Raw genomic sequence first — 15,029 nt, 5'->3', positions numbered from 1 at the left:
TCCTTACGAAGATGTTAAATGATTCTTGATGCGTGAATTCAAATCACCCGCTCATGAAAACTCAATGCTCTACGTGATTCACATCGCGCGCTAAACGGTATCATGACAGTCTCTACGATATACAAATCTTGCAACCTCGATCTTGACGCTTTGGCTCGGCTATAGCAAATTGCTTATAGTTCGAACAACACACGGTGGGACATGAACATTGCTCGACTGAGAAGCTTGCTGAAACCGTTGTAGTGCGCACTTTGACTCACGTAGAGCTTTGAGTTTCTTGTGAGCGGGCAGTTCAAATTCCTCGTAACCAATGTGAAATAAAAACGTTACTATCTTCGTTTGGAGTTGGTTCAAGTAATTTTCGTTGTGCGAATCGTGCTTTGCGTGAAATTCTGGCTAGGAAACATGTATCAGAATGCTTAAATTCGTACCTTGTCCAGTGGTCCATTGATAGATAAAGCGATAGAGAATACAGGGAGTACGAAGCGATCCTATTAGTTGAAATGGGTAGTTCTTATTGACTACGGAGATAAATGATTGACTGAGTACAGGGTCTCTCGTGGGCTGTCGTTAGCTAGTGTATTATGCCTCTTTGCCTCCATATGGCTTTTTTTGCCTGTGGCTTAGTCTATCAATTAGGTACAACAATGAGCCCGCTGGTCTCTGTGCTCATCACTCAGATTTGGGAAGAAGTAAAAATTGGGTCCTGATTACGTCGCTGAGCTATGTTTCTTACGTAGCCCTTGGAGCACCACCACAAACAGTCGTTGCTCTCACAAAAGAACCTAACTGCATTCCATTGCTGCAAAATTTCCCCTCGCGTCTCGTAGTTTTACCCAGAGAATATTGGGAATTTTTGACTGAAATTTTCACTGAGTTATCTTTGAATCTCACACAAATATCGGAGAAATTCTGGATATAAATTGAATTGTTAAAGTAAATTTTGCAACCTTGAGATTCAGTTACGTAAATTGCTCCGGAAAGCGACGAAATAAGACGAACGAAAACAAGCAATATGTGTAAATAGAGGGAGGGAAAAGACACGCGTTGATGACGGCGCAAGGATACAACTATTCGTGCTTGATGAATGTCCGTGCTGCATCTGCAAAATTGAAGGCGCGCTGGCGCGAGGCATGAACTCTCAATACTCCACTCAATGCTGCGCTGCCATTGAGGTGTCACACAGATTCGGGAGAAAAGTTGAAAAAAAGACCCGCTTACGGCTCTCTTATTTTCAGCTGAGCTATCTACGTAGCTCTATGAGCACCACCGTAAATAAGACAAACTAGAACAAGATTAATGTTGAAATAGAGCGCGGGTAAGGACACGCGTTGATGACGGCGCGGAGATACAACTATTCGTGCTTGATGAATGTCCGTGCTGCATCTGCAAAATTGAAGGCGCGCTAGCGCGAGGCGTAAACTCTCAATGCTCCGCTCTACTATATTAGTGATGAATTGTCGCTCAGATTCGGAGGAAAAATGGGAAAACGAGGCCCGAATACGTCTCTCCTACCATCGGCTGTGTTCCCCTTTTTTTCAATTCGACGTCTTATTCTTCTTTACAATTTTTGGGTAACCTTTATCTAAAGCTCAAACGTACCGGTCCCAAACAATCTGTGGGGCACGTGTTTCTAGGAAGCCTCGGGTCAATTGGACCCTGCTTGGGCATCTAAGGATTGATTAATTTTTGTGCCGACTGGAGACTAAAAAATTATGATACAGTTTACAATCTGCCAATATCCTGCTTTGCTCGTTTTCAGAAATAGAAACTTTTAACTGCCAAATTTGGTTGGACGTTTTCGGGGAGTTTTTTTGTCTGATTTCCGTTTTGAATTAACACTCTTTCACGCTTGGTTATCGATACTCCAATTCTGCGTTTTTGAAGAGAAAGGCCTTTATCCCCCATGAACGATCGAATACAAAAATTTAAAAAAAAGAGGAAGCAATGAATTAATTATAGGTGTGAACCGGCAGTTCTTGATAAAGTCGAATAAAATGAAACTAAAACCTGACAAAAAAAATGAAGGGGGTTGGAATGGAACAATTTAATGAATGTGTGTTTTTGATTAAAGATCATAATGTTAACGTTTTGAGACAATGGCAAAACTTCATACAACTACCTATGAAAGAGAAAAAAAGATAACTGAGAAAATTGGTCAGCTTAAGCCTTGATTATACGATACAATTCTTCCTTTGGTTCTTTTTCTGAAAACTGGAGGAATTTACTTACTTCGGCAGAGTGTCCAGGCAACCTCGGCGCGCTTTTTCACGATTGAAAGATTGATCACTTTCCGTGAAGCAGCCGAGCCCCGCGGATTTGCACATATAACCGCCTGTTATACAGGATGGCAGATCACAAAAACACCGTATATCCTCTGCAATCAAACAAAACAAACACCTCAAATTAGATAAGTCGTAAAAATACGTGAAAAGCAAATTCAATGAGATACTCATAGCTATTCAACACTCTATCACGATGAAAGAATCGTCTTTGTTGATAGCAGGTTTTTTACACTGGAAGAAAAAACACATTGGATCTAGAGTCCAGACTCTTGAAAACATCGAGAAGAAAAAATACTCTTCAATCAATCAGATCTAAGCTTAAATCAAAAGGAAATCCGCTCAAATTAAGAGGCTTGGTTCTTGATTTAAGCTTAAATCTGATTGAATCAAGAGTATTTTTTCTTGTCGATGTTTTTAAGAGTCTGGACTCTATAGATCCAATGTGGTTTTTTTTTTTCCAGTGTATAAGTGTGCCAATTTCCGTGAAAAGCGGTTGTCCTGTATGAGGGGACTTCTTTACGAGCAAGCTCGAATGTACTCATATTTGAGGCGTTGGGTACAAAAAGGGTATTTTTTGGTTGTGGTGTTTCAGAATCTTCGGTGATAATTTCTTACTTTAGAGAGACAACAATAGGGTCAATTTTCTGAAATTTCATATTTTCAGCACTGTAAATTCATAAAGAATATTCAGTGAAAGTTATAAAAATTAAATAAATTTGCTTCAATTTTATGTATGGACGAGACATTCGCTGAGATTTCGAGACACTGTAATCAAAAAATGTCCTTTTTGCACCCGGCGCTTAATTTTCTCCGGACAGTCAACGTTCCAAAAGCTTTTCTGGGCAGAGGCATAGGTTTTTAATGGCAGCGGTGTTACACGCGCTTCGATGCATGTATGCGACTCGCACTCATGTGTAGCCGCGCCACGCCACGCCGCGCGCCGTGCTGCTATTTGAAGCCGGGAGATTCCAAGCGGTTCCCGTTGCCAAACGTCACAACCAGTGCCTATCTTCGTTAGCTAGTTACACTGTCCTCCATTTAAAACCATTATAAAATATTCAATTCTACCCTGCCTCCAAAGGAAACCGCCGCTGTACGTAGATACATGCACACACTGAAAAAAAAAAAAAAATCCGGCCGTGGAGGCCGTGCTCACGGGCTACATACCGTCCAACTATTGTGGTGGCGCGTGGGATGACCCCTTCATTACGACCTCATCTTTGAGAGATTTGGAATGGATCTCAGAGACAACTGGTGGTACCATCGTGCGAAATTTTACATGCAGGGTGTCTAATAAAACAGGCTGGCCAAAAATCAGTATTTTTACAGAACTTTTTCAGTACATCCCCGAGAAATTCAGTACCCCCTCAACGGAAAAAATCCGTACTTTTTCAGTGCCTCCATTTGACGAAATTCTAATTTCAAAAATTTGAATTTCTATCTCGAATTGCGACAAAAATGAAAAATTCCGGACTTCCTAACGGAATTTCCGCACTTTCCAGTACTTCTGGACCGCCCTTAAAAAGTCAGTACTGTTTCCGAGCTTTCCGGAAATTCCGGACCAGTGGCGTGGCGTGAATTGCGATTTGTCGATTGTTATACCATTTAAACCTATGTATAAGGATCTATAAACAGGGTGTTGGCAGCGAACACCTTAATGATCGATTCTTTACCACGCGCGGATTCAAATGGGAATATATCGAAAATCGATCATTCATGCCACGCCACTGTTCCGGACTTGCAGACACTCTGATATGGGAATCAGTACCTAAATCGCAAATTCCTGACACATGCAAAAGCTCCATTGCAATAGACGGAAAACAAAATATTCTGCAAGTATTTCTTTAGGTTAAACAACTTCAAGGGCGAGAGAATTTCGGCCTGGAGAGCACGGAAAGAAAAAAAAGAATAAAAATCCGGTATTTTCAATTGGGCAACGGTCGCACTGGGCGCTGGGGTATTTGGAGCGGCTCCAAGGCGTTTTTCTCGCGGGGCGTCGGGGCGTGCTCGGCGCAACGGCAACGCACGCAGCGCGTTAAATGTAACGGGCGCCCTGCGTCGCGTCGCACGCGCGAGCTTTCGCAAGGGAGCGCCCCCACCCCCCTCTCTCCTCTTCAACCGACCTCGGGCACCTCGGCCTATTCCAATCGCCTGCCCGAGCGTGGGATTGGGTCAGCGGAGCGGCGGTGACGCGGTCGCGAGCTTTTTTACGGTGATAATCGGTCGGTCGTTGACGAAAAGAATTGAAATACGGCCGGCGATGCTGGAGTCCAACGACGCACGGTGTGGCGAAAGGCCGATTTGCCCGGACATGCACTCGACCACTTGCGTTTTGTTGTCAACTGTGGCCCTAAGACGCATCATTTTGAATTAAGGAGAACTTTCCTAAGGCAATTTTTGTCGTAGATTTCAAATCTGCCTTTATTTTTACCATTAGAGAGATGAAAATCCGAGAAAAATTGCTATTTACATAAGTTGTTCCTGAAAAATACTAAAAACATTGATTTCCACCTGGAAACTGTGACTTTAAAACGCATCATTTTGAATTATGGAGATCTATCCAAGGGCAATTTTTGTCGTAGATTTCAAATCTGCCTTTACTTTTACCATTTGAGTAATGAAAATCCGAGAAAAATTGCTATTTACACAAGTTATTCCTAAAGAATACTAAAAACATTGCTTTCCTGAACCACCTCGAAACTGGCTTTAAAACGCATCATTTTGAATCAAGGAGCATGGTCGTAGGGTAATTTCTGTTGTAAATTTCAAATCTGCCTTTACTTTTACCATTTGAGTGATGAAAATCCGAGAAAAATTGCTATTTACATTAGTTGTTCCTGAAAAGTACTAAAAACATTGATTTCCATCTCGCAAATGAATGCATTTCTATAATTTAAACGTTCGACACTTCTTAAAATATATGCAGCCGTCCTTCTCTCTTTCCACCTGCTTTATAAGCAGCATTGTACGTATTCATATTTGAATATGTTAATACTGCTGTTAATATAGGAACAAAAAAAAATTAAATAAAATAGAAGAAACAAGATTTTAAACAACATTTCTATTTGCCCTTCATGACCAAACAATACGTTACCTCTCGACTACTTCATCCACTACCGCATCCAGCTAATTAGCTACATCCAGCTTAATTAATCAATATGAATTTTTTTTTTTTTTTTTTAATTTTTGCTAAAAGTAATCGGACTAAAATTTGTAATAAGTCTATATTTACAATATTAGTTCTATTATTATTGACTTTCTACAGGTGAAATTTAAAGATATTCTACATGATATTCGAAATTTCTATAATTGCCGTGTTCATAATTATTATAACATGAAGATACCAACCAGCGCGAGTAGAAGCCATATTATTTCAAGTTATGATGACAGTTCTAACCTCTTTACCATTCATTATTAGTATGATAAATAGCAGAAACAATTTAAATTTCTGAAATATCCAATATGTAAAAAAAAATAAATTACACTACTACTGCTGCTTCCAGTAACTTTTTTTACACGTAATTAGCCTATTTTAGCCTTTGACCACTTATCTGCGGGATGGATCTTAGAGAAATATCAACAATTGGTTGCGCGGAGTGATTAAAACCGATTTCGCGCAACCGACTTCATATCAGATAATATCATGCTGCCGTCGGAGTAGCAGATATTAGCAGCTAAAAATTGTTCAGGAGGCTGCTCAGGGGTCCTGTGGGTCTGACCCAACAAGTCCCAGCGTGGCACTCCTTGGCACTTGCAACGAAAGTTAATGTAAAGTTTTATTTTCAGCATTTTCGGCGCGAGGACTTTCAGACGGCATAAATCGTCTTCAAACCTATTTACGGCTACATTTTAGTAGTGGAAAATGATCAGCAGCTTGCATAGAGTAAGACTATATCATTGGAAAAGGTCTCATTAAATTTTAAATTAGGCTAAAGAATGCACAAACATTGGTGCGTTTTTAGAGGAAATTTTAGATTGCCGACTTAGCGAACTTTAGAGGCCTCTACCATCAATATGGGGGATAAAAATTTAAAAACTATCATCTAATCCATATAATATAGTACTCGTAGAACACATTTCCGGTCCTAAACATTCACAATTCCGGAATCGCCCATGTCCGACCATTTACCCATATCGCCACACCGTGCGACGTTATCCGGCACGCCGCGCCGCACAGTGGAGAGGGCCAATGGGGCAACTTGGAAATGATGTAGAAACACGTGTCGACTAAAACAGGCTGGTCAAAAATAAGTTCTTTTACAGTACTTTTTCAGTACATTCTCAAGAAATTCAGTACCTCCTCTGACAGAAAAATTCCGTACTTTCTCAATACCTCCATTTGACGAAATTCGAAAAATTTCAAAAACTTAAAATTGCGCCAAAAATGACAAAATTTTTCGAAAATTCCGGACCTATTTGCGGAATTTATGTACTATTTCAGTACTTCCGGACCGCCCTTAAAAAATCAGTACTAATTCCGGACTTGTAGACACCCTGCGAAACTTCAGGAGACGATGTCGTCGATAATACCAGTGCCATGGCGTGCTTCGTGATAGATCGATCGATCTACCATTCACGCCAATGGCAAAGGATCGAGAAACAGGGTGTTCGCAACTAACGCCTTGATATTGGATTCTTTAGTACAGCTTCAAACAGGGAAATATCGAAAATCGATCATTCACGCCTCGCCACTGGTCATTACCAGACTGGACCAGAAAACTTGCTAAAGGAGGGACATCGTTAAGGGCCTTTTTTGGGCCCATCCTGAAATTCCTCGACTCCGCGATTTTCTGGTCATTGAAGGTCTACATTTTACGGAATGCATAATGGTTTGGTCATTTCCAATCTATTTGCCAAAAAAAAATCGCGGAGTTGAGGAATTTCAGGGTGGACCCAAAAAGGCCCTTAACGATGCCCTCTCCTTTCGCCCTTATTAGACGAGAGAGAGAGAGAGAGAGAGAGAGAGAGAGAGAGAGCACGAGAAAAAATTACCTTCAGTACGGGAGAAAATCGCCGGCAAAAAAAGGCATTGGTTACCATGGAGGCTTTTTGCTACCCCTCCCCCCCCCAATACGGTCCCCTCTACTATAAAGAGGTTCGTCAGGAAGGCCTGACGTCATTCATGGCGTCTAGAGAGCCCCCAGACTGAAGGCTGGAGGCCAGGCCCGATATTTATTCTCGAGTGGAATTGACCGTGTGATTCATGACGAGACAACTAATATCGTCGCCGGCGTATCTTCACAAATCTCTATTTTCTCATGAGCCCTCGAAAGCATAGAGTTATAGGGAGAACAGGGCTCGCGTGGAAATCGAGATACCCTTACGTCAGAGGAGCGGTAATTATGGGCTATCGATATTTCCCTACCTATTTAAAGCCATGATAAAGAATCGATAATAAGGTCGATCTTGGTAATTGATCCTTTTGCAAAGGTTTAAATGGTAGGTGAATCGAGCCATCGCAAAGCATGCCGCGCCACTGACGTCATGGTGCAGGCCTCTCGAGAATGGGGAACGCGACGCTGCCATAATTAAAAGTTGAGTCATCGCGGGCCGCCGCGCGCCGCGCCGCAGCGACAGGGATCCAACCACCTCCTCCTCCACCTCCTCCCCCCCTCCCACCCTCCTCCTCCACCCGTAGTGCCTGGGGACCACGACAGTCGGGAACTTCGCTCCTTTCCGTCACTCTGTTGCCAAAATGTTACCTCCCACTTTCCACGCGAGGAGGCACCGCAGAGACAAGAGACCCACAAATTTTCAATTAGAAACTCCCAAAATTCTACCGGCTGAGGACAATTTTCGCGGGGAAATCTGACAACATTGAAATGCTGTTACGTCCTTTCGTGAGAGAAACGAAGATTTGTTTTGTAGGATAAATCTTTCATTTTTTTCTTCTTCTTCAACTTTTAGGGAGATTTTTCTCGAGATTGAGGTGGCTATCGCCTCCTAAAATTTATAAATTAGAAATCATGAAACATTTTATGAGTCGTAGATTTTCGTTTCCGGTCAAGACTGCTAAATTGATGGAATCAAAATCGCGCCAGGGCTCTGGTGACGGGAACGAAAAGCTACAGCTCGGCTAAAGGGTCGGCATGAGCATAGCTTCGGGATTTGACAACCAACGGAGCCGGGAGTGTGTATGGGCTGATCGTGAATCGAGCGGCGTTGCGCGTCACAAACTCACAACGGGTTGAAATTTACGGCGCTCGTTCTTGGATTGCATCACAACCCCCGCCCTCCATTCACCAATTTAGAACGTCGCTAAACTCTGATTGGAGGGGGAAATTTCACGACTATAATGATTGCTTTCGAATCTCAAAACCCAAGGTTTCTATCCTTCATCGATAGCGTTCGTTTCGCGGCACTGTCTGTACGGCCAACTTCGTCATTGTTTGGGAGTTATCCTCATATGAGACACAAAAAATGTAAGACTCATGCAAAATCGCAGACTTTTTTCAAGTTTTTGAGGTAGGCGACCAAAGTTCTGGAGAGGACGCAAAATTTTCGAAGGGGACGGAGTCGATTTCGAAAAATACTCCTAAATCTATCAAAATATACCGAAGTTGCCTTATGAAGAGTCCATCTCATTGCCTCGCCCCAGATGACGCCTTCATTATTTTGGAGGGCCGCGTTTTCAAATGGAAAAAAAGTGCACTGGAGAAGTTCCTGTTTTCCACGAAAAATGCATAAATGTATGCTCCTAACTGCTTTCGTAACTGCATTGTCACTAAATAAAGCTCCAATTGAAGACCATTGGTTTGCGACTGATCTCATCACGCATAAAAATTCAGACTTTACCAGGACGACATTCGCTGACATTCCTCCCCCAACTATTTCAGAAAATCATTGACTAGGTACCTATTTTTAAAAATACAAACCTCACGCTCTGAGGGGTCTTTTCTCCAGGAAAATACCTTGAATTTCCCTTTATTTCTTCTTTCTTTCCTTCTTTTTTTCCGGAATTTTCAAGGCTTCCCTTGAAACCACTAAAGTCAAAATAATTGACTCATATATAATTGACTTGTCGAGTAGTTCAATTTGACTCCCTTTCACTCTCCTCACTCTCTTATTGGTGCCAGTTCATTTGTGAACTGGAATTTTTTGTACATCAAAATGTACAAAAATCGATCGTAGGTAATTCCAAACATCTTCCAACTCCTCGACACTCCCTTTTCCACAAGGCTCAGAAATCCTGAGGAATTACGTCACTGAGGGTAACGTCGAAGGATAGAATAAGGGGGGGGGGACTCATTGTTTAGTGCACATAATAATTGCTGGGATATCAGGCGCGAATCCAGGGACAAGTCTCGTGAGCCGCAGACGCGAGAAAAATGAGAAAACATGCGAAACCTCGATGAACTGATCCAATAAATAATTTGAAACTATAACGCGCCTTTGTTCCTGTGGAGAGATGAAATTGGCCTGACACATTGGGGTTATTAAAGGTGATTAAAGGCAAAAATGGATTGGAAATAGTGGCTTAGGTAAATTGGAATAGCGGCGCGCGGCGGCACTGAAAAGGAAAGAAAACACCGAGTGCCAGACCATCATTATCATTACGACTTCGCCTTCCACTCGCTCCCATCGGGTTTGTTCTTACCTGAATCGGTGGATGTAGAATCCTTGGAAGTCCATTGTCTGTTGAGCCCTAGAGTATACGCAATCTTAACGAGCTGAGGACTCATCAGAAAATGGACTCCTAAGGTTGTAACATACACCGATTCACCTGACGGCGGATGTAGAGGCAGCTAGGGAATTACAGAGCGGTACCCCCTCCCTCCCCCCAACAGGAGGCAGCTGAGCGGAGGGAGGGGGGAGGAAGCAAAGATCCACTTAATGATCATAATGACCGGGGAGACCAGATCCCAAGCACTTTTTTTCCACGCTTCGTGTCCCCGGAGCGCCATGATCGCAGTCACCCTCCAGTTTGATGGTTTTGAGGCTAACCTACCCCGATTCGTGGCGAGACATTTTCCGCCCAGCGAGTTGATAAACTACTGATAGACGGAGCTTTGGACAATGATAAACAAAACTGAGTGATCCCATTGGTGGGGAGGGGGAGGAGGGCTCGCACCCCAGGGGCGACCGGTGCAATCAGGGTATGTCCACTGAGACAGGCTGGCCAAAAATCAGTGCTATCACAGTGCTTTTTCGGTGCATTCCCGAGAAATTCAGTACCACCTCAACAAAAAAGCAGTACTTTTTCAGTACCTCCATTTGGCGAAATTCGAAAACTTTCGAATATTTTAAATTCTCGCTCGAACTGCGATAAAAAGGAGGTAGACTCAAAATTTGATTGGTGGCTTGAGGATTGTCTGACTGCACAATGGCGATCTTGCAAACAAATACTACTCTAAGAATCAACGTTCGGGGAACTGCATACTATCCAGGCTTTGTTAAAAAAAACATACGATATATAGGGAAAAATCACGGTCCTTCTTCCGGAATTTCCGCACTTTTCCAGTACTTCCGGACCGACCTTCAAAAATCAGCACTGTTTCCGGACCTGCCGGACTAGTGGACACCTTGGGAGCTAATAGAGAGGCTGGTGGGAGGCAAGGTAGTGTAGATACATTAATTGAAGAAATTGAAACAGCAAAAATGGATTCGTCTCATATCGCAAGGATGACGAGGCCACTGTATGAAACCACCGCTGTCCAGTTGGGAGTGGGCGGAATGGAATGGACTGAAATGCGATTCCTGCGAGGCGACGATTCCAGGACGTATATGGTAATGGCGCGGCGGTGGCGCCAGTGGCAACACCTTGCCGTCAGAAAAAGAATTAAGTGAAACATAAGAAACTATGAAAGCGGCGCGTAGCGCGGAAAGTCGCCCGCAGTCCGCAGCGCATAAAAAGAGTCCTACGTTCGTCGCGCGTGCGGCTACCCACAGCCACGGTTCCACACCAAGTGCGCGGCCGATTGCCATGATTTCCAACCTGCTTGTGCTAAAAACAATTCTGGTGAAAAAAATTGGATTCTACACTGAAAAAAAAAAAAAAAAAGGAATCATATTCCCAGCTATACTTCTGACTGATTTGGGAGCCAGATATAAGAGCAGTTGCACTAGCCAGAGGTATGGTTGATCCAACCACATTTTCAGCTGACTTAACCATACCTCTGGCCTGTGCAACTACTCTAATATCTGGCGCCAAAATCAGTTAGGAGTATAGTTGGAATTGTGATACTTTATTTCTGTGTACGATCAACAATACTTAATAATTGACGCCTAACGTGATATTATGTGCAAACTAAAATTTTGATACCTCAAAACCTCCATTTTGAATTTTCTCGTCATCATGCACACCTTTAACGTCTAAAATTGTAATCCGACCTTGACCATCGGTGGAATTTACATCAATTATCTATAGAAGTGGGTGGTGGGCTGGGAGATGAGCGACACGTGAGTGAGGGGAAGGGAGGATCCATAAGTCGGGAAAAATGAGTGACGAATTGGCCTAAGTCGTGGACGACCCCAACTACCAGGGTAGGTATATTTGTTTTCTTTCTTTTCATCCCTTTTTTTCCTGTTACTTGTGCCTCAAATTTTATTCTCAACATATTCTCTAGCTTTTTCCACTCATTTTTTGTCTATAAAACTAAGAATTTCTACTTGGTTGAATGATATTTTTGGGTGGACCAAGGTTTAAGGATAGAATGTTTATCCATTTGGCTTCTATGTGAGCTCCCTTAAAATTCAATTTCTTTCATGACTGAAACTTCTATGAAGTTCATAGCCGGACTATTAAGGTTGAGTACTCAACTCGTTATTGCTGAGGGGCGGTTTTCGTCAGCCACGTCTGCGGCAGGAAGCACGTTGAAAATCATGACACCCGGTCGGGCGGCTGATCTGGCGCCGCGCGCCGCCTGTGGGAGCGTGGCTTTTAGTTTAGTATGCCGAGGGGCGATAATGATCGCATCGGGCAAGGCTAGTCGCAAGGAGCGCAAAAAGTAGATTGAGAAACCGACCCGAAATAGACGAGAGTCCCCGTTTAATTACGACGCCTCACTTAACACCGCATTCCCACCTCAATATCGCCGAGTTGCCCTGTCGTCGTCGAGACGAGGGACACCCCCTCTTGGGATACCGAAGAAAAAGCTCCCGGTTTTGATTTTTTTTAAGCCGGTTCAAGCTCCGTTTTAAGTAGGCTTAGACGTCTTCTATGCCTAAAATGATATCCGAGTAGGAAATGGGTCTATTTTTTTAACTTCGAAAAATTAGCTGTTATTCGAGGGGGCATGTGCCGCTCCTTTTTGCATTTCGTTGTGGAGTCGGAAGATTTGAAAATTCCAGAGGCATTGTGTTTTACAAATACAAAGTAAAAAAGATCTTGACCTACGGAGGATAAATTTTCAGTGGAGAGATTTAAGTCAAATTGGGCCAAGAAATTGAACCTTGAGATTTCATTGGAAGAGAGAGGAAATTCTAATCAGAAACGAGAGACGGCGCAGCAATCAGCATATGAATCTTCGGTGATATTTCGACGATTTATATATCTTTCCGACTTTTCGGGCTTTTAGTCTGTTGAGGAAAAATTTCCCTCTGGAGGAAATAAAATGTGGATCATGGGAAACGTGAGAACATTTTCAAAAGTGAAGAGAGAGAAAAATAAAGACAATCACTATGAAAAATCTGGGAAATTGAGGCAATTTTTAGGAAGTAATTGTGGAAGAGATATACCCGATCGCGTGAAACGTTTGGCCGCATGCCTTTTTTAGCACCTTGGGTCCCTTCTTACGGATCCGGTCACATTTTATTTCGAAAGTTAGTCGGAGTTATCTCCTTTCTGCTAAAATCGGTCTCCATGAAATAGACTTTTTTTCAAAAAAATTAGGAACTACTATTTCTGGCCTATACAAAAAACACCCATCTGGACAGGGAACCTGCTTGCACCTACCGTCGCTTCACGGACGAAGGAATGGAACTCATTCCAGGATTGCAAAATTGACTCAAACGATACAATTCATTCTTTGCAAAAAAGCACGTATTTTTCCCCAAAATGTTTCTGATTTACGCGCGAGATCTAAAGAATAATCGGTGAAATTTTCAGTTAAAAATGCCGAGGATTTTCCGGGGAAAAAATGCGATTTGTGAGGGAAAACTTGCAACATTGAAATGTAGTTACGTTATTTCGCGGGGAACGACGATGCGTGGTTTCTGCAATGAGTTGAAAATAGTAGTTTCTCATTGCAAAACGATGGCCGAATATAGGAATTCCGGACGGATCACAGAGAGTGCTAGCGCGCGGGGCCACCACCGCACCGTGCTCGGTCTCTCAGCCCCTAAACGTGGGACGGTTGTGAGGGTAAGGAGAGCCGACTGCCGACTGTTTTAAAAATAAAGAGGCGCACCGAAGTATTTTGTTTTTTCTACCTGAATGAGTTCATTTATTTTAGCCCGACTCACCTCCGCTCGGATCCACCGCCGCGCCATGGGCGGAAAAAACTCGCCGGAGCACGGGGGTATTATACACATATTGACATTTTACAGGAGAAGGCTTTTTACATGCTTTCGGAAATAATCTTCGTCCGCCCGGCGGAGGGAAGGGGCCTGAGGACGGGCGGCGGCGCGCAGCGGTGACGGTGGGGGAGGGGGAGAGAAGTGGTCTCGGAGAATGGGCCAAGACTAAAACACGTTAAAGCAATTAAAGCGTCCGTCATAAATCAATTGATTTGTCTCCGCGGCCGTTGCGTCGTCCGTTCCGCCGCGTCTTGCTTCGTATCGTACGAATGTCGTGAATCCGAATTCGGTTAATTGATTTCGCCAGGTATCACGGAATGCCCACCGTCGAGCGGCGCTCCAGTCGCTATAAATATGTTCCTTGCAACTCCGCGATGAAAGCATACACGGAAAAAGAAAAAAAAAAAAAAAAAAAAAAAAAAAGGCTTACGTCGGAGACGCAAAATTGGTGCTTCAATTAGGCCGCGTTAAGCAGAAGGAATCCAAGCCAGATTAGTTATTGCCAAAAACTGAGCGCTAGAATTTATTACATGAAAATGGTGCACGCACTTTTGTTCTTTCGATGAATTTTCTGCTTAGTGCGAAGAAAATGATTCTTTGAAATTTTCAAGGGGATCCGCACAAACGTCCTCTTGAAAAGAATCGATTTCCCAGTTAAAATTGGCAATATCTGATGTACCTAGGTTTTTTTTCTGCTAATCGCGGTCCGATTGGCGTTACCCAACTATTTTGCGTCTCATATCGGCCGGTTACGGGCTGCGACGTAATGTTGCAGCCCTAAACCGGTAAGCGTAGGATGTAAAAAGTAAGGTGGCGGTAAGTGACCTACCCGTAAGGAATGTCTCCCGCGCCTTTTTTTTTTTTTTTTCTTCATGATTTTAATATGATCTCGCATACAAACATCCTTACGAGCGCCGGCAGTATTCAACCCGTGAACCGCAGATTATCTATGTATCTGGCATCCCTGCAGGGATGCAGAAAATGCGAAATTAAGGAATCCGGCCCTTTCAAAAATTAGAAGAGCCATGATTTTATTGTTAAAATTTATACAAGCCCCACGAGCTCCCGAGAAAGCAACGAACTAGAAAAGTTCGGTAAGTACCCACAATCTCGCAGAAAAACTCGAACTTTCATACCTACTTTCGGTCGGCGACTTGGTCATCCTTCAGTGGCGCACCTTAAAGGTAAAACAGACTATCTAGAGGACACGGCAGAAGAGCATGATAAACGTGCATCGGGGATGAAACCACCAAAGAGGGGGCATTGCATGGGTGGAGGGGTGAGGGG

General features: G+C 43.2%; 1 protein-coding gene across 1 annotated transcript in view; it reads right to left on the bottom strand.

Annotated features, from left to right (window-relative positions):
• LOC109037181 (uncharacterized) overlaps positions 1-15,029 on the bottom strand; it is a 69,347-nt gene that overhangs the window by 37,009 nt on the left and 17,309 nt on the right. The window contains exon 2 of the mRNA XM_019051722.2: positions 2,233-2,377. Within this exon, the coding sequence (XP_018907267.2) occupies positions 2,233-2,377 (145 nt within the window). The remainder of the gene's footprint in view (positions 1-2,232; positions 2,378-15,029) is intronic.

The sequence above is a fragment of the Bemisia tabaci genome, chromosome 1 (genome assembly GCF_918797505.1).
Source record: "Bemisia tabaci chromosome 1, PGI_BMITA_v3".
In the NCBI taxonomy this organism is placed as follows: Eukaryota; Metazoa; Arthropoda; class Insecta; order Hemiptera; family Aleyrodidae; genus Bemisia; species Bemisia tabaci.
Note: the sequence above shows the minus strand (reverse complement) of the source record. Positions and strands in the feature narration are given on the sequence as shown.